This window comes from Desmodus rotundus, chromosome 13 (genome assembly GCF_022682495.2).
Source record: "Desmodus rotundus isolate HL8 chromosome 13, HLdesRot8A.1, whole genome shotgun sequence".
NCBI classification, from domain to species: domain Eukaryota; kingdom Metazoa; phylum Chordata; class Mammalia; order Chiroptera; family Phyllostomidae; genus Desmodus; species Desmodus rotundus.
Window position 1 is genome coordinate 32263131 of NC_071399.1, and position 27692 is coordinate 32290822.

The window sequence follows — 27692 nt, forward strand, 5'->3', positions numbered from 1 at the left end:
CCTTAAAATACTTCTTTAAAGGTAGATTAAGTAAACCATATTTTTTGTTGTTGTAAAACAAACACAGTTTGGCACTGAAATCCATAGTACATATGCTTCATTCTATAAATGAGGCAGGGCTAGGAAAGTCAACAGAAAACAGATTTAAAAAGGTAGGCAAGCAGGGCCATGTAGACTGAGCTATCTGAACGGCAATGGAAAGTCCCTGGAGGGCTGTGAGTGGTGGAGAAAATGATTATATGTGTATAGAAATATCACTCAGTGGCTACCAGGTAAGAAAAGGTGCAAAACTTGAGGCAAGAAAATTAGAATGTAGATGTTGGTGATTTGTACCAGAAATGTGAAATGCAAATAAAGAGAAATATATTAATTCAAATTATATTTGTGAAAAGTAAATGATAGAGTTTAGAGATTAATGTACTGAGTTAGAGGAAATGGTCAAGAATGACACCCAGAACTCTGAATTAAATAACTAAAAACATACTTATCACACTTACTGAAACAGAACACTGAAGAAAGAATAAACTTGGGAAAAAGTTCTAATGTTCAGACTGGGACTAAAGTTCAAGATATTCTGGGAAAGATGTTAAATAAACACACATGTAGACTTGGAACTCCTGAAAATGATTTGGGCTACATATCTACATTTAGGCCATCAGAACAGTTATTAAGTGACAACATAGAAGCATTGAAGAATGCCCAATAAATAAAAGAATGAGCCCTGGTTGCTGTGGCTCAGTGGATAGAGTGCCATCCTGCAAACCAAAGGATAACCGGTTCGATTCCCAGTCAGGGCACATGCCTGGGTTTCAGGCCAGGTTCCCAGTAGGGGGTGAGTGAGAGGCAGCCACACATTGATGTTTCTCTCCCTCTCCTTCTCCTTCCCTTCCCCTCTCCAAATAAAATATTAAAAAAAAAAGAAAGAAGAAGAATGAAAATGCTATTTCAGAGATCCAAAGAACATCAATATTGAAGATTATACATTTAAGAGTAATTTACACATGTGGTATAAAAATTGAGAAGGTTATCTCAAGAGCAACATGTCCCAGGTCCACCTGGCCCCCTCAGCCTTGGCCTCCTCAGCCCAGGATTCCAGTGCCAGGAAGATAGGGCTTCTGGCTGTATAAACCAGTGGAGATTGAGTTGGGGCAAGAAACTGCTGGATTCCCATGCAGTTCCTCTTAAAGGACATGCACACAGACTTACTCAGACTCATTGAAAGGTATCACTGGCATACAGGAAGGAACTGAAGTGTCTCGCATCAGGGCAAGAGTTGGGGGACAGCTTTCTCCCAGACAGAACAGCTAGCAGGGGCCACTGCTCCTCTTCTGAGCCCTCTCCATACAGAGCCACAGAGCACAGGGGGCACCCTATTTGAGACTCCCTGAACATGGCTCACATGGTATGCCTTGCCCTGGTGATTCCCTGAGAGTAGCTCCACCTAACTTATGGGCCCCACCCAAGCAGTTAACAGTGCTCCTGATCTTCCTAAATCCTCTCAAACAAGCAGCATCTACCCTCAGCGAGCCCTTGTACCTTGCTAAGTGACCCCAGGCCAAGGACTAGAAGCAGCTGGCCTTAGTTCACAGCCCGGCCTCACTAAGGCATCTCTAGCCCAGCACAAGAAGCAGCCAGCTGCAGATCACTTTTCAGCTTATGCCAAGTAGCCTCAGACAAAACACAAATAGGCACCAGAGCTACGCTGAAGTAAGCCCTGCTCTGTGGAGTAGGCCACTGCACAGTGGACCCTCCATGGAGGGCAGAGGTTGATGGTCAGTGGTCACAGCCAGTCATTGCAGCTGACTGGCCTGGGTAAATCCCTCCCACTGACCTGCCAACAGCAATCAAGCTTCAACTACAAGAAGAGGTTGTACTTGAGAAGGCCACGCTTGAGTACTCAACAGGGAAGGCTGTGCCACTGGACCCCATAGGACACATACTATATTAGGCCATGCTATGAAGACAGGGAGTCAAAGCAGCTCTACTTAATACATAGAAACAAACACAGAGAGGCTGCCATAATGAGGAGACAAAGCAACATGGCCCAAATGAAAGAACAAAACAAAACTCCAGAAAAAGAACTAAACAAAATGGAGATAAGCAACCTTTCAGATGCAGAGTTCAAAAAAACTGGTTATAAGGATGCTCAAGGAACTTAGTGAGGACCTCAACAGCATAAAAAGGATACAGTCATAAATGAAGGTTATACAAATTGATGTAAGAACAATTTGCAAGGAATCAACAGTACAGTGGATGAAGCTGAGAATCAAATTAATGATTTAGAACATAAGGAAGTAAAAAACAACCAACCAGACTGTAAGAAGAAAAAAAATCCAAAAAAAAATGAGGATAGTATAAGGAGCCTCTGGGACAAGTTCAAGTACACCAACATTCAAATCATAGGGGTGCCAGAAGGAGGAGAGAAAGAGCAAAAAATTGGCAATTTATTTGAAAAAATAATGAAAGAAAACATCCCTAATTTGGTGAAGGAAATAGACATGCAAGTCCAGGAAGCACAGAGAGTCCCAAACAAGATGCATGCAAAGAGGCTCACTCCAAGACACATCATAATGAAAATGACAAAACTTAAAGATAAAGAGAGAATCTTAAAAGCAGCAACAGAAAAGCAGTCAGTTACCTACAGGAGACTGTCAGCTGATTTCTCAAAAGGAAACTTTGAAGGCTAAGAAGGGATTGGCAAGAAATATTGCTTTTCAAAGTCATGAAAAGGAAGGACCTATAGCCTAGATTACTCTATCCAGCAAAGCTATCCTGTAGAATTGAAGGGCAGATAAAGAGCTTCCCAGAGAAGAAAAAGCTAAAGGAGTTCATCATCACCAACCCATTATTATATGAAATGTTAAAGGGCTTATTTAAGAAAAATAAGATCAAAACTATGAACATTAAAATGACAATAAATACATATATATCAACAATTGAACCTAAAAAAACAAACTAAGCAAACAAGCAGAAGAGAAACAGAATCATGGATATAGAGAATGGTTTGATGGCTGCCAGATGGGAGGGATTATTGGGGAAATAGGTGAAAAGGTGAAGGGATTAAAAAGCACAATTTAGTAGTTACAGAATAGTCATGGGGATGTAAAATACAGTATAAAAAATGGAAAAGCCGGACTTCTGTCCAAGATGGAGGCAAAGGTGGATACACTTGGCCTCGTTGCACAATCAAAAGAAGGACAACAATAAATTTAAAAACAAGAAATAACCAGAACTGCTAGAAAATCAAACTGTATGGAATCAAAAATCAAGTGCTTAAAGATGAAACATTCACCCAGACTGGTAGGAGGAGTGGAGACGGGTATTTGAGGTGGAGAGGACTCACAGCAAGGTGGCAGCTGGAGGACCTGGCAGTCCCACATTTGTGTGCTGATAACTGGGAGGAACAACTGGGGAGTGAGACAGCCACGCAACCCAAGGTTCCAGCTCAGGGAAATAAAAGCCTCAAAACCTCTGACTGAAAAAACCTGTGGGAGTTGAGGTGGCAGTGGGAGAAACTCCAAGCCCCAGAGGAGAGTTCATTGGAGAGACCCACAGGGTCCTAGAACATACACAAGCCCACCCACCTGGGGATCAGCACTAGAAGGGCCCAATTTGCTTGTTGGTAGCTCAGGAAGTGACTGAAAGCCAGCAAGGAGCTGAGTAAGCGGCATTGTTCCCTATTGGACCCCTCCCCCACATACCGTGCCACAATGCAGCCACATGAGTTGCCACACCCTGGCAAATACCTAAGGTTCTGCTCCTTACTACATAACAGGCACACTGAGACAAAGAAATATGGCCCAATGAAAGAACAGATCAAAGCTCCATAAAAAATACAACTAATTGATGAAGAGATAGCCAACCTATCAGATGCACACTTCAAAACAGTGGTAATCAGGATGCTCACAGAAATGGTTGAGTATGGTCATAAAATAGAGGAAAAAATGAAGGCTATGCTAAGAGAAACAAAGGAAAATGTACAGGATACCAACAGTGATGGGAAGGAAACGGGACTCAAATCAGTGGTTTGGACCAGAAGAAAGAAAGAAACATTCAACCAGAACAGAATGAAGAAACAAGAATTCAAAAAAATGAGGAGAGGTTTAGGAACCTCTAGGACAATTTTAAATGTTCCAACATCCAAATCATAGGGGTACCAGAAGGAGAAGAACAACAGCAAGAAATTGAAACCTTACTTGAAAACATAACGAAGGAGAACTTCCCCAATCTGGAAAAGGAAATAGACTTCCAGCAAGTCCAGGAAGCTCAGAGAGTCCCAAAGAAGTTGGACCCAAGGAGGAGCACACCAAGGCACATCATAATTACATTAGTCAAGACTAAAGATAAGGAGAGAATCTTAAAAGCTGCAAGAGAAAAGGAGACAGTTACCTACAAGGGAGCTCCCACAAGACTATCATCTGATTTCTCAAAAGAAATCTTGCAAGCAAGAAGGGGCTGGAAAGAATTATTCAAAGTCATGAAAGGCAAGGACCTACATCCAAGATTACTGTATCCAGCAAAGCTAGCATTTAGAATGGAAGGGAAGATAAAGTGCTTCCCAGATAAGGCCAAGTTAAAGAAGTTCATCATCACCAAGCCCTTATTGTATGAAATGTTAAAGGGACTTATCTAAGAAAAAGAAGATCAAAAATACGAACAATAAAATGACAACAAACTCAGAGTTATTAACAACTGAACCTAACAAAGATAAAAACAAAAACTAAGTAAACAACTAGAACAGGAACAGAATCAGAGAAATGGAGGTCACATGGAGTGTTATCAGTGGGAAAGTGGGAGAGGGAGAGGTGGGGAAAAGGTACAGGGAATAAGTGGCATAAATGGTGGGTACAAAATAGACAGGGGGAGGTTAAGAATATTATGGTAAATGGAGAAGCCAAAGAACTTATATGTATGACCCATGGACATGAACTAAGGTGGTGGGATAATGGTGGAAGGTGGGGAACAGGATAGAGGGGAAGAAAAGGGAGAATAAAATGGGACAACAGTAATAGCATAATCAATAAAATATATTTTAGAAAAAGAAAATGGAGAAGCCGAAGAATTTATACACATGACCCATGGACATGACCAAAGGTGTGGGATTGCCTGAGGGAGTGGGTGAGTGCTGGGTTGAGGAGGGCAAAAAGGAAAAAAATGGGGACAACTGTAATAGCATAATTAATACAATATAATTTTAAAAAGAGGATTTTGCACAAGTGTTTAAAAAGGTGCGGCCAAAGGTTGGAACATGGTTAGAGAAACAAATCAAGAAACGCATGTGTTTCAAGGAAAAGGGAGTCATCAAGCATCAAATTCTGTTGAGAGATTTAAAGTAAATTTCAGCATTTCCTTTATGAAATAATTATATTGAAATGAAATAAACAAGACTCTCACTATGAACATGATCAATAAAATGCATCTATCCTTCTTTACCTCCTGTAAATCATATGAAAGAAACAGACAGATCTGTGCTCCTCAAAATAACTGCAAGAGATGCCAAAAGCAAATGAGGTCACACTGAGGCTGAGTATAGAAGTAAAGAAAAGAAAGAGCAACAAAAAAATAATGAGAGGGACTGGTAGAGGTAAACCTCATAAATAGCCCACAAAAATCAACTCTTTTACAGATAGTCCAGGAAATTTTGATATCAGCTAAAGCACTTGAGAAAGTAGGAGGAAACAGGTTTTACAGAAAATAAATATGATGGAAATTTAAAAAAAGAGTTAATAGTTTGAGAAAAAATATAGTATGCTATAATATGGAAGACAGGTAAAGAAATACCAGCATATACATAATTGAAACCCTAGAGTCAAAACAAAGAACAAAAAGTCAAGCAGGGCACTGAAAGGAAACATCACGTGCCGGGGAAAGTTGTTTCAGAATAGTTTTATTAGTTTCTTATTGCTGCTGTAATGAATTGTCACAAATGTAGTGGCTTAAAACAATATGCATTTATTATGTCACACTCTAAACATCAGAAGTCTCACTGGGCAAAAATCAAGATGTTGGCAAGTCTGTGTTTTCTTTTCCTGGAATCTGGAAATCCCATCCCTTGCCTTTTCCAGCTCTACGGTCTGCATTCCTTGGCTCAAAGTCTCTTCCATCTTCCCCTGGTAGCAAGGACATCATTTGAACTCTGCTATCATAACCACATTGCCTTCTCTGACTCTGACCCTGCCAGATCCCTCTTATAAGGACCTTTGTGACTACAGGGGGCCCACCTTAATGAGCCAGAGTAATCTCTCCAAATTCCTTATTTATGTATGTATCTATTTTTTAGTGGCTTTATTGGAATGATACTGGTTAATAAAATTACATAGGTTTCAGGTGTACAATTCTATAATATATCATCTGCATATTGTGCTCACCACCCCAAATCAGGTCTCCTTCCATTACCAAATAACACTAGTACACCCTCTTCTACCACCCCACCCATTTCCCTCTGATAACCACCATGCCATAATCCACGTCTATGATTTCTTTTTGCTTAATCCTTTCACCTTTTTCACCCAGTGTGCACACCCCTCCCCTCACACTTGCAAAGCCCCTTTAACATGTAAAGTAATACACTCACAAGTTTTGGGGAGTAGGGTGTGGACATTTATTCTATGTACCAAAACAGTCAATTCTGAGATATATATATTAAAATAAGTATATAGTTTTAATGTAAGTACATGTTCTTTGTGTAAAGACAATTAAATCAAGCCACTTATGAGAAGAATGACTTTTCTTACCTTAGTTTTTTTCAAAGTGCATATAATGTCAAAAGACAGTGGAGAAATTTCTATAAGATACTCAACTAAAGAAAGGGTAAACTGGGAATTTTATATCTAGCCATCATTCCTTAAAGTATAAAAACTAAAAAGAAACAGCTTTATCAATGCAAATACTTAGTGACCATTGCTCTCATGTGCTCATTTTGAGTAAACTAGCAGAAAATTGAATTCAGCAAACTAAGATATGAATGGGGAAACCACAGCAAAAAGACTTGCAGTAAGTACTGAATATATTAATCTGTAAATCCAAGATAAAAACACATAAAAAGAACTGTTTGAAAGAAAGGATAAAAATAGTTTTATGTCATGACAATATCACAATAATATAACTAAAAATATGAGTAGAAGAGGGAAAATGTTGGTAATAAAATTATCAATGTCTTATATCTATCAGCTGGAGTCCAAAGGATATGAATTAAAGTTAACAAATCAATTAATAAAAATATAACACTTTAATAGTAAATAGACAAAAGTTAAGAAATATAATATTGCTACCCCAAAAATCTATGGTGGACAGGAAGATAGAGAGAATAAAGAGTAATCATATTAATGTTATGATAGACCAGAGTAGAAAATCAATAGATATAATTGCCTAAAGATATAATTTATAGATGTCAGAATGAGGTCATGGAAAATGGCAGAGTAGAAAGCTCAAAAAATAAGTCCCTTCACTAAAGCAGCAACTAAGCTGGCAAAAAATTATGGACATTTTTGTATGTATGAAATCTATATATAAAATCTGTAGGTATGTAAAAACTTAATAGTACCAAGAGAGCACTTAATGAAAATTTAAAAAAAGCTGTTAAATTACAGTAAGAAAGTATTATAGTATTTTTGCTTATTCATTTACCATCTTCCATTTTCAACTTTAGCAACAGATATGAAAATAGGGGCCTGGGTCCCAGACGGCACCTTGCTGGTGCCAGGGAGTGAAATGCTTATTCTCAAAACATTGAGGCTGTGAACTTTCTGTCTAGAAGTTCCTTTCAGGTGGAAGCAGCTCCCAGGCTGTTTGTTGTCAATCAAAAGCTTTAAAGACATATACTACCAGTGGTTGCTAGGAACAAGGAACAGCAGATGGGGCAGGCAGCAGACTAACCAAAAGCCTGAGAAGGAGGCAGCTAAGAAGGAAAATATTTAAAGAAATAAGAGCTTTCACATGCTACCATATACACCAAGGAATCTGTAATTCAACATGCATGCTTAGAGCCAAATGCATGTTCAGAAAAGACCTGAAAAAAAATCCTCACCTAACACTTCTACTTCATCTTCAGTCTCTACACAAGTGGGAGGGGGGTCTGAGCCAGAGTTGTTGGCAGCCTGGCTAAATATTGAAGCAGTTCCTCAGCTCAGAGCCACTCTGTTAAGAAAAGAGTAGTATTTTGTTGTTGTTGTTGTTGCTCCTGGTATTTAAGTAAGCCTCTGTTAAGATTAGGATTAGAGGTTTAAAAAAGTTTCTGACATATTGTCTTGGGTAGGGAAACAAAAGAACAAATAGACAAATGGGACTACATCGAACCAGAAACAGTTTTGCAAGGCAAGGAAAACCATCAACAAAACAAAAAGACAGATATTTGCTAATGATACATAAGATAAGGGGTTAATATCCAAAATTTATAAAGAACTCAGACAACTCAACACCCGACAAACAAAAAACCCAATTAAAAATTGGGCAAAAGACCTAAAGACACTTCTCCAAAGAGGACATACAAATGGCCAATAGATATATGAAAAGTTGCTCAATATCACTAATCACCAGAGAAATGCAAATCAAAACCACAATGAGATAATCACCTCACACCTGTCAAAATGGCTATCATCAATAAATCAATAAACAACAACTGTTGGTGAGAATGTGGAGGAAGGGGAATCCTAGAGCACTGCTGGTGGGAATGCAGACTGGTGTAACCACTATGGAAAACAGTGTGGAGGTTCCTCAAAAAATTTAAAATGGAATTGAATTGCCTTATGACCTAGCAATTCCATTTCTGGGTGTTGGGAACCGCCCTGCCTGGTTTCAGAAGCTGTAAAGCCCCATGGCTAAGGCTGAGTCAGAGACCTTGGGACCATAAGCCACTAAGGAGACAAAGCTTATCTCCCTGGCAGGGGTGCCATCACTGCCCACTTTACTTCACCCTGCTTGGCCCTGAGCTTGACCAGTTAGCCAATGACGGGTAAGATTCCTCAAGGGAGGGATGACCTAAGACAAGCATGGTCATGAAAAAGGCCACAGGGAAGGATTCGGGGGGCTATAGAAAAAGGGGATGATGGACCCTCACCCCTCAGCTTTGAAAGAGCCTGAGTCTTCATTCTGTCTGCAACAAGTATCCTAATCTCTTGGCTACCTTACTTCCTGAAGTAAGGTACTTACTTCCTGCCTGACTTAAGCCTGAAACCATGACAGAGGACGGTGTAGCCCTGTGCTGGAAAGGGCGGACTCCCTGGGGCAATCAGGCCTAAGAAAGAATGCATAAAAACCTGTGAAACCTGCTTTGCTAAGAATGTCCTCAGTTTTTTGATAAGGGTCCAAGCCTGAAATGAGTTTGTTTCCCAAAATCTTACAGCCCTTTAACTGACCCTAACTCAGAATAAGCCCTCAGAGTTCTTTGTATGTTATCTATTGTTTGATCCTTACTGCCTGACAATGATTGATGAGCTTTAGCTGTATTCCTGTGCAAAATGAACCCAATAAAAGCCCATTGAGGAAAAGGCTCTTGGCCCTTCTCCTTTGAGAGATCAGCCACCTTTGTTCCCCAAGCAGATCATGTCTTGGTAGACTTATTCTCATCCATGGTGGCCGGCGGGGCCCTGCGGGTGGAGCCCCCCCACACCTGGGAAAATACCTGAAGAATCCCAAAACACTAATTTGAAAGAATATATGCATCCCCATGTTCACTGAAACATTATTTACAATTTCCAAGATATGAACGCAACCCAAGTGCTCATCAATAGATGAGTGGCTAAAAAAGCTGTAGTACTCATACTACAATGCAAACGGAATACGACTCAGCCATAAAAATGAATGAAATTTTACCTTTTGCAACAGCATGAATGGACCTACGTGGTATTATGCTAAGTGAAATAAGTCAGCTAGAAAAAAGAAAAATACTGTATGATTTCACTTATATATATAATCTAAAGAACAAAATAAACAAAACAGAAACAGACTCAGAGATACAGAGAACAGACTGATGGTTGAAAGAGGGGAGGGAGGTGCAGGGGGCTGGGTGAAAAAGGTGAAGGGATTAAGAGGTAGAAATTGGTAGTTACATAATCTTCACAGAGATGTAAATATAGCATAGGGAATATAGTCAATAATATCACACTAACTATGCATGGTACCAGGTGGATACTTGAAATATCAGGGGGCCACTCTGTAAAGCACATGATTGCCTAACCATTATGTTCTACATCACAAACCAACACAGAATCATACTGAATGCAAACTGTAGCTGAAAATTTTTTTTAATTATAAAAATTATGAATTTAAGTAAAAAATCAAATCAGTTTCATGACTATTAACTTAGATACTTCCATATAAATATCTAAGATAAATATGTTGTTTCACTTATCATACTTATCAATTTATAATGTGCTTTCAATCAACATTAAAATATTAAACTATATGTTAATATATGTCCTAATTAGTCTTCACTAATAAATAATATTGCATAAAAAATTCCGACATACTGCAGAGATACCCCAAAAAAGAAAGACTTCAGTGACCACATAGGACAAGAAATACAGTCTTAGCAAAGACAATTTCGGAAAATCAATAAACGAATGGATGACTATAGCCCACAGCAATAAACACTAAATGCAGGGGATGGGAAAAATATAATTTCCTGACTTACCACACTATAATATTTAAATCATTCAATTTTCAAAGAAAAAAAAGTATATAAACAAAGGATCATTCAGAGGAAAAAAAAAGAAATTAGCAGAAACCATTCCTAAGGAAGCCCAGACACTGAACTTAATAAACAAAGACTTTAAGCATATCATTTAAATATGCTTCAAGAGCTAAAGGAGACCACAGAAAAAGAACTTAAGAAAATCAGCAGAATTTTGTTTGAATAAATAGACACTATCAGTAAAGAGATAAAATTATTTTTCAAAAGGGAACCAAATAGAATTTGTGGAGCTGAAAATTTTTTTAAAAAATTCACTGGAGAGGTTACACAGCAGATTGAGCACACAGAAGGCAGATTTAGTAACACTGAAGCTAGAACAACTGAAATTTTCCAGTCTGAGGAGCAGAAAGAAAAAGGAATGAAAGGAAATGAAGAGAGTACAAGAGACCTGTAGGACACCATCAATCACACTAACATGTGAATGACAGGAGTTCCAGAAGGAGAAGAGAAACGGACACAAATATTTGAAGAAATAACTGCCAAACTCTTCCCAACTCTTAAGAAAGAGTAAATCTATACATCCAAAAAATTGAATGACTTCCAAGAGGATAAATTCAAAGAGATCCATACCAAGACATATTAAAATGAATCAGTTGAAAGACAAAGACAGGAGAGAATCTTGAAAGCAACAAGAGAGAAGCAACTCCTCAAGTGCAAGGGAGGCTCAATAATATTAACAGCTGATTTCTCACTTAAAACCATGTAGGCAAAAGGCAGTAGGATTATATATTTAAAGTTCTGAGTGGGGATAACAACAGCAAGATGGCAAAGTGCAATAGAAAGCCTTATATATTACCCCTCCACAGAAACACTGACTTCACAATAATAATGAAACAAAATACGTTGAAGAGAAATTCAGAATCTAGCTAAGAACTAGAAGCACCCTAAGGGTTCACAAAGTGAGAAGCAGCCATATTTATATGGGTAAGAAGAGCAGTTTCAGTGTTCTCACATCAGTTCTTTCCCTAAACAGGCTTAGCTCAACACCAAGAAGATTGCCTTACTCCACGATTCTCCCATGGAGGGATGGATAGTAAGTGTTTCTGCCCTGCCTCACACTGACCACTGAAAAACCAAAAGAGCTTGGTCCTGGATATAGTTAGAAAGAAAGAAAGGGGAGAGCATCCCCTTACAGCCAACATTTTTATCATGATCGAGAAAAAGCAGAGAACTGATGCTTTTCCTCCTGGAAGGAAAAACAAAAGCAAAGTGGATCCTGTCTTCAGCCTTAGTGTGGCGAATATCAAGCACTGCTGACCAACACATGTCTCCCAGTCAAAATCAGTCCACCAAGACTGGATGAGGTGGCTGCTTCTTCAAATGTACGAATAGCAAAATAAATCTACAAGGAATATGAAAAATCAAGAAAACACAACACAATCAAAGAAAGGAAACAAATCTCCAGTAAACTACCTGAAGTAAATGGCCGAAATAAGTTGTAAATCACTTTCTCTCTAGTGTAAAAGTTAAAAGACAAAAGTATTTTTAAAAACTATAACTACAACAATTTAATAGTTACACAATATAAAAAGATGTAAATTGTCACACCAATAACATAAAGTGTGGAGGAGGGAGAAGTAAAAATGTAGAGTGGCTGAATGGATTTAAAAAAATCCAACCATGTGCTACCTACAAGAAACTCACTTTAAGGACACAGATGGGCTGAACCTGAAGGGTTAGAAAACAATATTCTATGCAAACAGTAAACAAAAGAGAGAAGTGGCTATTCTTATATCAGACAAAGTGGACATTTGAAAACTGTCACAAGGGACAAAGAAGGTCATTATACAATGACATTCAAGAGGATATAACAAATATAAAAATATATGCACTCAACATTAGAGACTCTAAATATATAAAGAAAATATTAAGAACTCTTAAAGAAGAAGACAACAATACAGTAACAATAGAATTCAATATCCCATTTCAAACAATGGATAGATCATCCAAAAGAAAACCAATATAGATATAGAATACTTGTACAGGACTGTATGAGACTAAGTGAACTTAAGAGGGATACAGAATATTCCATTCTACCGTGCGAAAATATGCAATCTTCTTAAGAGCACAAGGAAAATTCTCAAGGATAAATGAAATGTTACAGTGCAGACTAAGTCTCAACAAATTAAAAAAGACAGCAAGTATCTTTTTCAACAACAGTATGAAACTAGACATCAACAACAGGAGGAAAACTGGAAAATTCACAAATGCATGAATGTTAACACACCCCTAAACAAATAATGGGTCACAAAACAAATAAAAAGGTAAATGAAGAAATATCTTCTGACAAATAAAAATGGGAACACAACATATAAAAACTTATGGGGTACAGTGAAGCAGTACTGCTGAAATGTACATCACGCTTATTATTTACACTTATATTAATGTCCACGGCCTGCTGGCAACACAAGGCCAATCCTTGGGTCCGAAGGGCAAAGTGCTGAGATGAGCACCCTGATCAGTGGAGAGCAGCCACCACCCCAAGAAGATGGCACACTGTGCAGTTCATGCTCACAATGGAGTAGCAGCTGTATCTTTTGGTGTGATTTATAGCATTTTGGGTTTTGGTCAAATGCGTAAAACAAACTGTTTCTCAATTATATATTTTGTAAATTTTATCTTTTGTCCTTAGGGTCTTCTTTGGCTTAATTTTAATTCTTAGGAAATAGTTAGTTGCCTATTAAAAGCTACAAACATGACTTTGGAAAATGCAGAGTAATAAATAATAATAGAATTTCAAATAGTTTAATATTTGTGTTACATTTAAAATAACTAAAGTCACACAGAAAAATACAGACGCAAGATAACACTCCTGGGAATCATTACAAAGGCCAATCCAAATTCATTATCTGGACTTGTTATTGTTTTCCCATTCCTGGCTCTAGTTTAGCCTCCTGACACTTTTGAACTCCCTTTTATGGTTCATAACCCAAATGTTCTCTTGCACCCTACCTCCTTTATTTTTCTGAATAGCATTTAATTTTATGACCAGCATTTACATTTTACTTATTCATTTTATTTTCTATTTTTCCCTCATTGGAAGGCAAATTCCATGAAGGTGAGGAACTATATGTATTTTAGTCACTGCTGAGCTCTAGTGCTCACAGAGCAACTGTAACACTGTATAGTTTTAACCATTATATGTAAAATGCACAGCAATAATTTCATGCTGAAGACATATCATAAAATCTTACATTTACTTATTTGTACATATACATTTATTAATAAATTAATTAGTATGAGATGTTTATGATATGTTTGGTTTTACTTCATCCTACTATGATTTCTACAACTTAATTGAATAATTAATATTTGTGAAGATGATCTTGAAATGACCTTATAGAAGCCAAAATAATTTCTAAATAATAAAAAATAAATTTTGCTTTAGTATTGATTTTGTTTTATCATATGCTAATTATTTAAAACTTCTAAGTATTAGTTCTCTGAGACAATTCTATTTTAAAATATTAGATTAACCTAAGTATTTATTCCCTAATTATTTTGAATAAATATATTTATTATTTTATATCTAACTAAAGTTTTGAGGTAGAGAGTAGATTTGAGCTGAGCTCTGAATATGGTCTTTGGACTTGAAATTTATAAGTGATTGGAATATACTGAATTCTAGGTGGAAAAATTACTGGGACTATTTTATTACCTTTTCGTATAGTAGGCATGTCACTGTCTGCAATCAGTTGCAAGCAGTCTTGAGTGACTGAAAAGCAAAAATGTATCATTTTAGTTACTTGAATAGAAATAGCAATGGAACTAAGAGGATTTATAAAACACAAAGCTACAAACTCATTCTCCAGTAGCACTGAATATATTATACTTTCTACATAGCTTATATGTTGTTCTTAACATTACTTTATGAAATGTGCCCACAGGTATTTACTGTAACTTTTACTTGAAATAAAATTTGTACTTGAAATTCATGTTTCAGAAAACCTATATGCTGTAGAAATATAGTAAGTATATCATCTTTATACTTTTAACCTAACTTGCTTTAAAATGTTAACATATAGAAAGCAAATTTAGTCATCATTATTTGTTTTCAAGCCTACCAAATACATGAGCTAGTTAAACTATCAGAATATTCTAAAATGATTTTTTGTTTAAAATATCTAACAACAAATAACAACTCACTGGTATTAAAAATACTACCATTATTACTAAATATAAAATTAATTGTTAACATTTATTGAGCCAACATAAATCCAACCTCACAAAAATCCTAAAAATTATATACTGAAAACTAAGTCTTGAGAAAGTGTCAACTTGCCCAGGTCCTGAGGTGGAAACCACATCTGTTTCACTGTGGAGCCAAAGTCAGCCTTCCATTAAAATATTTGGACCAAAAAGAGTAGAGACTGAACATCTTTTAAAAACAAAATGGAAGACTCTCCCTGAGATTGCTTAATCAGTGAAGTTTCTGGGGAGCATCAGTTCATATCACATATTAAATGTACAGTAAAATATTCCAGGGAATATTCATGGGAATAAATAACTATTCGGTTAAATAAAGACAAATGCCATCAGGCAAAGGTAAGATAAGTAGACTGTAGGAGAAGAAAGCAAAACAATAAATATCTTTGAAAAATATAAAACATAAACCTGAGCATTCCTATTTTAAATTAACGAACTATTATTGATAGCTTAGATTTGTTATTTTTTAGCAAGTGTTGTATTCAGAACTGAAGTAATACCTTAACCATGCTTCTCAGTGTATAGATTTTAATGCCTGAGCACAGTTGAGAATTTCTGCTTCAGCTGATTAATTAAAATATTTTTACTATTTAAACCATGAAATAACAGGTGTAATAATTATATGATATTCTGAGAAGGCCTTGCAAATGCATTGGCCTAAGAAGAATTCTCTTAAAAGGAGTTATCACATAACAAAATCTGTTAAGAAATTTCTCTTGGCATTTAAAGGTGGAATATAATGTTAAAAACTGCAATTCCTTTATAACCATGAAACTTTTCTAACACATTTTTATGTTAATCTGATCAATTCGACAGGAGCAGAATTATTTAGTCTACTTTGTGATTCTTTTATTTTTTTATTTTTTTTACCAGTGTCCTGTAGCTTGAGGATAGAACCCGCGGACTGGAAACTGTCGGCACCGAAGATGTGACACCGAGGGGTCCAGAGCCCTTTCCCTCTGCCTCTGTGCATTATGGGGGTCCGCAAGCCCTCAAGCCCGACCCCCGCCAAGAAGAGGAGGGTACTTTGTGATTCTTTTATTGATTTATAAAACAAGGGTAACCATGTCTGTGTTAGGGAAAATGTGACTCTTTAGTGCAGTTACTATGGCAGACCCTTTGCCATGCAATTACGTAAAAACATAGTAACAGGCAGAATGGTTGAGAATAAGAAAGCTGTGAAGGAAGAAATAACAAAGCATACAAAGCAGCTATAGTCTGAAGGGCACAATATACAGAGTAGCCACATCGAACCTATTTTAAACGTGTTTTTATTTTTCTAAGAAAAACTTCTTAAGAAATCACTACTCACAAGGCACCATAATTACTTCTGTGAGGGACTCAAGGATCAATTGGAACACCTGAAGCTCTCACCTTTCCTCCACACAGAAAAAGAAGAGGGTGTTGACAAAAGTTAAAGTCGAACTTCCAAATTTCCATCTTTCTTTTGTCATTATGTGTACAGGGATATCATAAAGATTAAGTGAGATAATGCATATGAAACACTTAGTACTATACCTGGTACATAATAATTGCAAAATCACACCTGGCTATTATCAGTAGTAGTAGTGCTAGCAATACTGTTCCTAACAGCTTTGCACCAAATAAACTGGGAACATAATGGACATTATCAGAGCATGAAGAACAACTGAAGCTGATGAAAAAAACAAAGAAATACTACACTACATTACTTCCTGTTTCAATTAACACTAACCCCGACTGCTTCCCCAAAACTCCTAGAGGAGAAAGAGTTTTATGTGATGAGTGATGCCTCGACACTACCAAACTGATACATATCTGAATTTTAATCTCCGTGGCCTAACCAAAACTTGGCTACAACCTACACGTTGAAAAACAGTGATCTATTTCATCATGTAGTAACAGAAATCTACTTTTTAGAAAAAAGCATGCTATTGAGAGAAAAGTTTATTTCAAGCAACACTCTTCCAAAAAGAAAATGGGCTCTTAAAATGACAGTTCAATAACAATGTTTGAAGAGTGGGAACAAGACTTTCCTCATTAGATGATGCTCAGGTCCCACTGACCCCATCAGTGTTACTTATCTCTTCACATTTCAACTCCTCCTTCTCAGGAAATTAATATCTACTATCACTTCTCTCCAGTTCAGCCTTTTAGGACTCTTTCCAATTCAACATAGATCTGATCTTAACTATGGATTATTGCTCACAAAAAGTGGGGAAAGAAGAGTATAGTATTTTCTGATATCTCCCAAGAACACAGATCCAATTACAACAATTCTGAGAGTGCAGAGTCAATGTAAAACACAGTATTGATTGCAATTGGAATACTGATTGTGTTTGGTTTTCATAAGTCTTTCATACATCATTCCCTCTACTACAACTGAAGGGAATTACACAAGAGTTTAAGAATGGCTTATCTTTTTAACTAAGCAAGGCAATAGCATACATTAAAACCTTTTTGCATGACTGGGAAACATTTCTAAATGTGTATATTTAGTATATACATATCATAATATGAGAAACATGGATAATTACTCTTGTTCTGTACATTTTGACAGCATAAGAAAATTTACTCATAATAGTAAACCTTGTGTAAAATGTTTCTAAAAACAATTTATACTGATGACAAAAAGAGATTATAAAAGAGAATCCTTAATATAAGAACTTTCAAAACAAATAATTAGCTATTACTCAACATTTGATAAAATAAAATCTAACCAACTTCACAATTAAAATAGCATTTAAATATTTTCTATACAAAAAATAAAACATTAACATTTTGAGTTTGAAAGCCACCTTCTTAAGTGTATTATTCAAATATCATTTAATCAGGAAGAGGGACTTGAAAGTGTACGGGATTGCTAATATCTGTTATATTGCTCTCTGCACTGGAACTAAACCCTTTCAAACTGGAACCTTGTTTACTATACATTATTTCAATAAGCTAATATATAAAACTACCAAAATATGCAATTATTGCAGATTACCTGTGGCTCCCGTGAAAAGCATCACACATTTGCCCAATTCATATGTCTTACACCTACTAATTTTTCATAGTTCTTCTCACTTATCTAGATGGAAAAGTTTAATTAGAATAATTTTAAAGGCCTAAACATTGACCTAATGCTGGGTATAGATTTATAAAAAATTGAAGAAAGAATTGCCGTAGGATAAACATTTCTACTGGACTGGAAATACAAGAATTTAGGTGTGGGAAACCAGATTATAAAGTTTTATTTGATCAATGGTAAGCATTTTGCTTGGGTGGCAACTTATGAAACCATATGAGTTGAGAGAGTTTTAAAAGAATTGTTAGAGAGCTAGATTGAGAAGTAAACAGAAAAAAAAATCAGGAATTCTTGATCTTGAGAGGGGCCAGCCTGACAAATGTTGATTATACATGTGTCTATGTGTAGAATGAGTTGCCATAAAGGGAGACAACAGTAAACCAAGTTTCAGCTGTTGACTGGTAATAAATATAACATGAGTATAATTTGGCCTAAAATACAATTTTACAAATGAATCATCCAAGATAAATTGTGAAAAACTTTTAAGTCTGTGACTAATGACTGTATGTGTTTGAAGAAGAATTAAAAACTAATAATGAAAATAAGTTTTCAATTCTGGGGAATTCAGAAAGATGGTAGTACTATAATGGCCTTGGGGAGTAGAAAAGAGGTGCTGTTTTTTTGAGGGCTGCAAAGGAGTTGATAAAATAAAATAGAAATAACTATAGCTAATAGAAGAAAAGAAAAATATTCGAATTAAAGATTTTCTGTGTGTGTGTGTGTGTGTGTGTGTGTGTGTAGAGTTTTAGGCATTAACTGGGCATTACCATGTATCACTCATAATATGATTATGTTCTGTGCCTAAAGCAATGTAGGATATGTAAAATGGTAGCCCTTTACAGAGCCTCATAAGCACTAAGAACTAAAACAGCAAAATCAAAAATAAAACCCCCACCATTTTCATTTAATGTTATTTCATTTTACAACTGATCAAATATTTTAATTTAAAATTACTAATTTTATAGTTGAGTCACATCTCCACAGGATATGTTTTTTCTTTTGCCATGGCTCCTTTGCATTATTTTGGAATATTTCTTGATTAATGATGTATACTCAGAGGTCACTGGCTATCAGTAACTTTCCAGTGAAAAACAATATGTAAACATGCCTGAAAGTCAAGAAAGGTAAAACCAAAAATAGAAATACACCTGAATGTCTTGCAAAAGGTAATAATAAATTGCACAAGTGGCTGTTACATCTTCAGCTTCCTCTTGGACAATTCTATCTGGATGCCATAACGATACCTTAAGTTCAACATGCCCCAAATCTATTTCTTGATCTTCCTCACACACTCACCGCTTACTCCTTTTTCCCCTTCCCTAAATGGATTATATAACTGTCCTCTGAGTTCCCCAAGCTAGAAACTTTATATACATGCCTGATTCTGTGGGGAGAGCAGGCATAAATCAATACAATAAAACCAGAAATAAAGTTGCAATTGTATAAGACAGAACGAGAGAGAGAGAGAGAGAGAGAGAGAGAACATCCCATTTGACCCAAATAAGAGGCTTCTCGGAACGGTCACACTTTAATGAAATCTGAAGAAGGTTACAGGAACATTCCAGACAAAAGTAACAGTCATGAGTATATGGAAAGGGACACAGCAAGTGTGAGTGAAAAGAAGACAGAGGGAGAATGATAAAAATTGGAAAACAAGGAGCAGGGTACCTTATGTTCAGATTTTTCACCCTTGTCATTCTTGACAATTACATTAGTTCACCAAGTTGTGTTCCTTCTCTTTTCTACAAATCCTAGTCCATCATTGTATTCTATGTACAATTGCCTTTCAAACCTCAATTTTATCTTGTTCTTCTAATGTCTAAAATTTCTTCAGCGGCCATTCTTGAACTGAAAATCCTCATGAACTCTACTCACCCACCCAGCTGTACTTAAACACACATTTTCAGAAAAGGAGGTCACCTTCATGAACCCGTGACTATGTATCTGCCATTTCCTCTGCATGAAATATCCCTCACGTTTGCATCTGGTGGAAGCCCATTCATCCTCAGGGTTCAGATCAAATATCAACTCTTTCCTGATCCTACTAGCTAAATGCTCATCCTACTACACTTTGTACGTACATCTAGTGACATACATTTCACTGTACATACTAATGGTTTAACTGTCTCTCTCCCTAGACTGTGAGTCACTTGATATCAAAGATCATCATTTATAAATTTGCAGTGTCTGGTTTGAGCAGACTAAAACAAAAATCTGTGGAACAATTTAGAAAAAAAGTAGACATCATAACATCCAACCTTTCCAAATAATTCTTTAAAAACCCATCCTTACATCCAACTTTATAATACATTAAATAAATTTAAATTAATGCCTTAGGGGAAATAGGTTTCATAAATTTAAAGAAAACACTTCACTAATATCTGACACTCTGACAATAAATCTTTGGGCCAATGGTTATATTGGAAACATTTTCCATAACAAATAATCTTCAATAATAAAGTTTTTAATCTTCATCCATAGAACGGTAGCATGCTGTTATATTTTTTAAGTAAATGGCTGTGTGCTAGTTTCCTGAAATTCTTACTCTTTATTTCTCTGACAAGCTCTAGAGCAAGAGTTAGAAGAGAAAAAGGATGAGTTGACACATGGCTTCACTAGTGTCAGAAGCTATCAGAGGCAGTTACTTTCACACAGTCTAACCATTGGAGGAGGAGGAGAAGGAGGAAAGCCTCAACTTGTAAAAACACTTCAATCAATCAGCACTTGTAAAAATCTTAAACATTTAAAAGAGTAAACATTTAAAAGGTGTTGGCATGTGTTATGCCTCTTCTACCCACTAAAATAAGACATTGTCTTACATTTTTTCTGTTTTCCTGTTTCATTATTGTTTCCATACTCTAGGATACAATCTTCCCTCATCCAAATCTCCTAATTCTTCCAAATCCATCTTAATACTTTTCTACCATGGAGTAGATAATCATTTAGTGTATAATCACCATTACTAACATTCTATGATTCCAAACAAGATGTCCCTCTCATTGGTAATAATACTAATATGAATAAAAGTCTGGGTCTCAAAGGACTCAGTAATTTTTTTCAAATCTGATGTCTTACCTGAACAGTAAATACATACAGCTGGCATAATTGAAAAAACTCAGAATTTACAGTTAATAGATAATGAATTCACTTTTGAAACCAAACAGCTGTTTAACCATAAGACTGACATAATTTGGAAATGTTTTCTTATGTATATAATGAAAATAATATCTATTTCACAGTGTCATAAGAATCAACTGCAGTCATATTTACATGTGTTTGGTAGAAGCTAAAGAGCTTAGTGTTTGTTATCTTAAAATTTACGTTAATTTTGCTTAATTTCTCTAAGTAAATGTTTAGCTTGTTGAGAGAAGGAATTGACTCTGTCTGGCCTCAATTCTACCATCTAAAATAAAGACAATTGTGACAACTTAATAGGATTATTGAGAGGGTAAATGATCATAGATCAACAGGACATGACCCAGAGTTTACATACGGAACACACCCAATAACTTAGTTTCCCCCTTCTTTTTTCTATATATTCCAGAGTGCCTACCTCAGAGTTTCTCATTGTGGCTGTTTACTCTATTTTGTGGAAAACATGTTTCTTCTCTATCTCTTCAGAAATATGCATACCCTTTAAAAGAAAATCCCACCATAACAAAGAACTTCCCGATGCAGTTCTTTTAAGTAGGACTTGACCTATAAAAGGCATAATTAAACATTAAAATTAATATGATCCATTCCTACAGAATAATGAGAACACATTCCTCAACATTAGGGATTTATGTGTAAAATACCTACCCATGTCTGAATTTTTTTTAACTGAAAGTATAAAGAATTGTTGAGCGTTCAAGAAGATAGACTGACCCTGGCCTCCTTATCTGAAGCAGAAACATATCCTCTTCCCCTCTCCTTGCCCTTAACCCTGCTCTAAAGTTTTCACTTACTCCATACATTTGCCATTTTCTAGTATTATGATTCACTCATTAATCATGTTTATTGATTATTTTCTGTGTCTTTCTACTTCGTTGTAATGTAATCACTGGCAGGCAGAAACTTTTTGCTGTTCTCTTGTCCAATAAACATCCAACAACTACAATAATTCTTAGAACCTAGCAGGCTTGCAGAATATGTGGAAGAGACAATGTCACTCTTGGCTGCACTGATTGACTTGTTTCCTGGCTCATCTGTTTTCCAAAACTTTAAACTTGAAAGAACAGGGTTTAAAGATTTGGTTGTCAGGTCACTATTTTCATTTTAATTACTTTTTTGGAAATTGAACAGAAGCCTGTTCTTGCAACACTGAAAAAGAAGGCTCTCGTTATTGAAGCAGGAGGTTAAAATAACAGTCAGGGAAGAATCTGGTCAAAGATCACCATGGCAGCAGCCAGCTGTTTATGTTCTAGGAAGAAACACGCCCTTACTGGGTAAGAGGCTTCAGTTAGCCTAAATCTGATACAAACTGTATGGTTGAGTTTACATGCTATGCTTTTGGCAAATGTTACAGCTGAGCCAGGAATGTCAATGAAACAAAGACTGGGCTTTATAGATGATTCTGACATCCTATCTTTCCTTGCAAAGGAGATAGATTATGAATTTCAAGAAAGAAGATTCAAAAATAGTATTGATATTTTTTCTTTTAACAATTAAAAATATTTATCCCAGAGAAATAATTAAGTTACAATATAAGGTGTTAACTTATGTGTACTATATTCAAAACTTTGATTTTAAAATGTTAAATACAATGTGATGTCCTGGGTGGTCCCTGGGACATAGAAAGGACGTGAGTAGAAAAACTGGTGAAATTCAGATAACAGTTCCAGTTTCATTATTAGTTAAGTCCTGATGTTGGTTTCTTAGTTGTGACAAAGGGACCATGGTGATGTAAGATGTTAACATTAGGGAAAACCAGATGAGAGATTCATGATCACCTCCTACACTATCTTTGCAACTTTTCTATAATTGTAAAATAAGTCCAAACTAAAAAATTATTTTAAAATGAAGAAAAATAACTTAAAGTAGTTTGGTCAAAATCCTACAATAAATATATAGAAGATGAAATATGGCCACTCTTGTTTCTACATTTCTTGGAATTATTCACACTTTCACATCTTATTATTACAGTTGAGACAAGTATAATAAACACTATAAAATAATTTTTGTCATTCTATAATTTAAATGATTTCCAATAATTCTCAAATACCCTAATGAATAACAAGGGAGAAAATACAAAGGCTATCTGATTTTATTTATAAACTAGTAAAATAATGGTTTCAGTAGGGGCGCATGTGAAAGAATTCATTTTCTTGTTGAACTCTAAAGATGCTTATCTTTAGGTTTTAAAAATGAATACATTTCTATGAATCTAAGTTTATAATCAATAAATATAATTAATGAGTAAAGTCAGGTGAAGGTTCAAAGTATGGGTCATCGTGATCCCATTTGTGAAGAAATTGTAATGGGTAATATTTTCAAAGCCATATCACTTTGGTTATTTATTTTTAATTAGGAATATCTGCAAATACATTTTATGGGCTTAAAAGTGAAGTTTTGGTCAATATGAGCCATTTGGCAGTTCTTTAATACTGGATTTCCCCACATTTCTGTTTGTTAAACTATAATCAGAAATTATTTTATGAAATGTATGAAACTTAATAAGACTTTCATTGAAATACAGCATAAGTAAAGAAAAGCAAAATAGAGCCAATTTTAAAATTAAGTAGCAAGTTATAAAATTAAGTAAAAGCAGAATTTACCCTTGGGGAAGACTGGAAGTAGCAGCAAGTAGGTGTGTGGGCTGATGGTGGTCCCTTGATCTACTGCTGTCACTAAGAATATCCACCAAGCTGTATCCTTAAGATATGTGCTCTTTCTATATGTAAATAATACTTCAATTAAAAAAAAATTAAATAAAACCAGAAATCCATGAAATTTTAGTTGTATATAGATGTATATAGAAAATTAATACATAAGAACATAAATGAACACTTTGAAAACAAAAGGAACAACCAAATGTTTTTTTATTTTTCCTGAAAATAAATCAGAACTAGAATGGAACATAAAAAAAAAGAAAAAGAGGTTGCTGCATATGGGAGCTTCTCTGTGACTTTTCAGTTCAAATTGTGTCTACTTTGTGCACCAAGAGGGTCTGAGGCAAGGCATTCCCAAACTCCCCCCATGACTCCAGCCTTGTGACCAGGCTCATTCTATGGTTAATTAATTGCTTTAAATGTCAAGTTTAAAAATTTTTAAGTTGGTCTCTAAGTGAAACATGGGAAAATCCCATGAACAAAATGATTCCAAGCAATTCCCAAATCATTCTACCTTGCTACATTTTGAGCCCAAAATCCATCAACAAATATTAATAGACTATCTACTATGTGAAAGTGTCATGATGAATAAACAGAGGAAGAAAAAGGAGCCAGGCCACACAAGGCTCTACTTGTACACACAGGACATATACAAATAAACAGACAACAGCTCTCCTAGAGGGTATGTAGTAAGTACCAAATACTGATGCAGTACTAGGCTTACTGTGTGCTGGGGAGGTCAGACTTTCTAGACCAACACACTGAAATGAGTTTATGAATTTTATATACACACAAAATTGAAGTGGCTAGTGAAATGTATGCTGAATTTATAAAAAATAAGAATAAGGTGACATTCTATTTATAATTTGGCAATATTTAGCTATGAACATTTTTGACATAGTTATAAAATAATGACACTGTCATTGAAGAGTATATATAGACAGCAGATAAAAATTGAAGAAAATATTATAATTCTGTTAAGTATAAATCTGTAAGTATGTTATAAATCCTTAAGTATGATGCTGTGGCTTAAAAATAAGCATGAGATCAAATGCTATATTATTTATTAAAAATTCTGTACATTTTTAAACAGTTTAACAAGCTATTTGAAAATGTTAAGACTCTAAAGCAGCAACAAAACTTTTTAAAATTAACTTTGAAAGAAAAGTGAAACTTATATAAGAAAAACCATGTTTTGTTGGGAAATTAAATTCAATATTTAATAGAGATATTAAACATACTTGAATATATCAATTAAGCAGTATAAAAGTTCATTTTCTTCTTCAGTTTTAAATTCCAAAAGAATATTAATGGTCCCAAAATGTATATAGAAAATTAATAAATAAGAACATAAATGAACACTTTGAAAGTAAAAGGAACCAGAGGTTTTTGAGTCTTCCTGAAAATAAATCAGAACTAAATAGAACAACAACAAAAAAAAGGAAAGTTGTATAGCTTCAAACTGCATAGAATTTTCTCAGTTCCAGAATAAAGACCCTAACGAATAACAACAAAATCATAGAGCTTCAGGCAATATTCTTGGGTATATACATTAATTTTGGAGCAGTACTAAACAAAATAAATTTTCCCTGCTCAAAAGAATAGTGTTTATAACAAGCAATTGCATATATTACCTGTCCCTAAGTCTCTCATCTTCAAACCTTCCATCTCAGATCTATGGATGTTATGAGTATGTACTATGTAAAATATGTATACATGACATATACTATATACTATACACACTGTATGTACATTATACAGGGGTAGGCAAAAGTAGGTTTGCAGTTGTGAGTACACAAAATGCAGACTTCATTCCTGTATTATTATTTATTACTATAGTATTTTCCATACAAACAACTGTGAATCTACTTTGCCCATCCCTGTATATTAAGGGTTTACAAAAATTAGAGGCAAAACACGATGACAGCAGTGATTATTTATGGACTGTGGAAACTGGGTAAATTATGATTCACTCAGAATTTTCTGTTAATATCTAAGCTTTCTAAAAATTACAAATTATTTGGGGGGAATTTGTTATCAGTATACAATTTTTGGTGCCATAAAATCACAAATATGTAAACACATGAACATGGGAGGAATTTTAAAAGATTAATAGAGTATATTTTGGGGAAGTAAAACTCAAGGAGTTATTGACTTATTACTCTAATATTTTCTTCTTAAATCTGCTGTAATGAGCCTCTACCCTCTATGCAATGGTAAAGGTAAGGTTTATTTTTAAACAAACATGTAGAGGCAGGGGAATGCCAGCAAAGAAAGATGATGGCAACTGAGGCATCCTGATCCTACCAGATATTGAAGCTCACTACATTACAAAATTACTTAAGATATTTTATTTAGTACAAACAGATTAATAAATCAATTAAAAACAGTCTCCAAATACATTCAACTATATATGAGGAATTTAATACAGTAAGCTTTCCATTGCAAATAAGTTAAAAAGTATCATCTAATAAATTTGGTTGGGATATTTAGCAGCAGTTTGGAAAACATAGAAAAAAGGGGAAGTTAAAGCCAGTATAGCATAATCTATCAAAGTAAATGCCAGAAGGAATTATGAGTTAAATACCAAGCTAAAACACTAAATTATAAAAAAGTCAAAATAGCAAATGATAGACTAGGCTATTTAAGAGGTTACGAACAGATGTATTTCTAGCTTTGGTGTATGGGAGAAAATCAAAAGGGGAAGCTTATTACATTAAAATGTACAGATGCAAATTTTCTGTACACATTTTAAAAAGCAGCAAAATATTGTAAAAATATTAACATAAAATGTTGATACACAATGTGTCTACTATGGAGTATATTAAAATTATAAAAAAACAGGAGAGACAAATGAGAGAAGTTATAAATAAAAATTAGCAGGCGATACAATTAGAAGTTATTAAAATATGTGGAATGAAGTTAATTCTTATTTGTAAGCAAGCAACAAATTCAATTTGAGATACTGTTTTACAAGTACTAAACTAGTCTAAATACATTCTAAAAGATAAGTTGTTATAAGAATGTGTAGAACTTGTACACTACATTTTAACTGCATTTATAACTAATTTTAAAAGCAATAGGCAAAAGGTAGCAGGGGTGATAAAGATGTACATTCTTCTAGCTCAGACATTCCACCTACTAAATTTATATTGAACACGTAAGTCCTCGTAAACACTAGAGATCTGCACCAAAAATTCTGGAATATTCCATTACGGTAAAAAAAAAAAGAAAAAGTTAAATGTTCGTGTTAAATGACTCTATTATGAATAAGCTAATGTAGATGTGTGAGAATTACTCAGCAATAGGAAAAATGCTCAATATATAAGTGAACACAAAATATACCCTAATATAAATGCTATATTTTTCAATTATGTAGAAAATATAAATGATAAAATGCAAAATATAAAAAATAATCGATGTGTTAAAGTATTGTATAAACACAAGTGTTTCATAGTTTAAAAATATTTAAACCCAATTGTTTCTGATAATTGGCACAAAGATATAACCAGATAAAAATATGGTTTTATAAAATAAAAATATTTTTTACGAATAAAGCATTTAGTGAAAAATAACTTTACAGTCAGAGCATCTAAAGTGTGTGTGTCTGATAGAACACCTGGTCTATATGTCTCTCACGCGTTCCTCTTCAGAAGTGTAAATATATGTAAATAATTACACACGTTGTGTTTATCTCACACTCACTCGGAAGACTAAAGGAAACAGTAAGCGTGACAACACTTATCCAGGTACATTCCTGCCTGGCACATTCCAGGTGCTTAAAAAATGTTCTTCATTATAAAGGGGGAACAATGCCAAGGGTTTGTTAAATTGTGATGCTAGTAAATGCAATGCAAATCTTCTTCATCTCTGAAGAAACTAAAATCGTGCATTTTAGGAGGACCCAACAGATGTGAGGTTTCAGGAGACTGTGACA

General features: G+C 35.1%; 1 protein-coding gene and 1 non-coding gene across 2 annotated transcripts in view; both read right to left on the reverse strand.

The window, feature by feature from the left end:
- TNFSF13B (TNF superfamily member 13b) overlaps positions 1–27692 on the reverse strand; it is a 46168-nt gene that overhangs the window by 17122 nt on the left and 1354 nt on the right. The window contains exon 3 of the mRNA XM_024578977.3: positions 14349–14405. Coding sequence (XP_024434745.1) covers positions 14349–14405 — 57 coding nt within the window. The remainder of the gene's footprint in view (positions 1–14348; positions 14406–27692) is intronic.
- LOC112321574 (small nucleolar RNA SNORA57) lies at positions 15767–15918 on the reverse strand. The gene has a single exon (XR_002976545.2). It is a non-coding gene; the product is annotated as a small nucleolar RNA SNORA57 (small nucleolar RNA).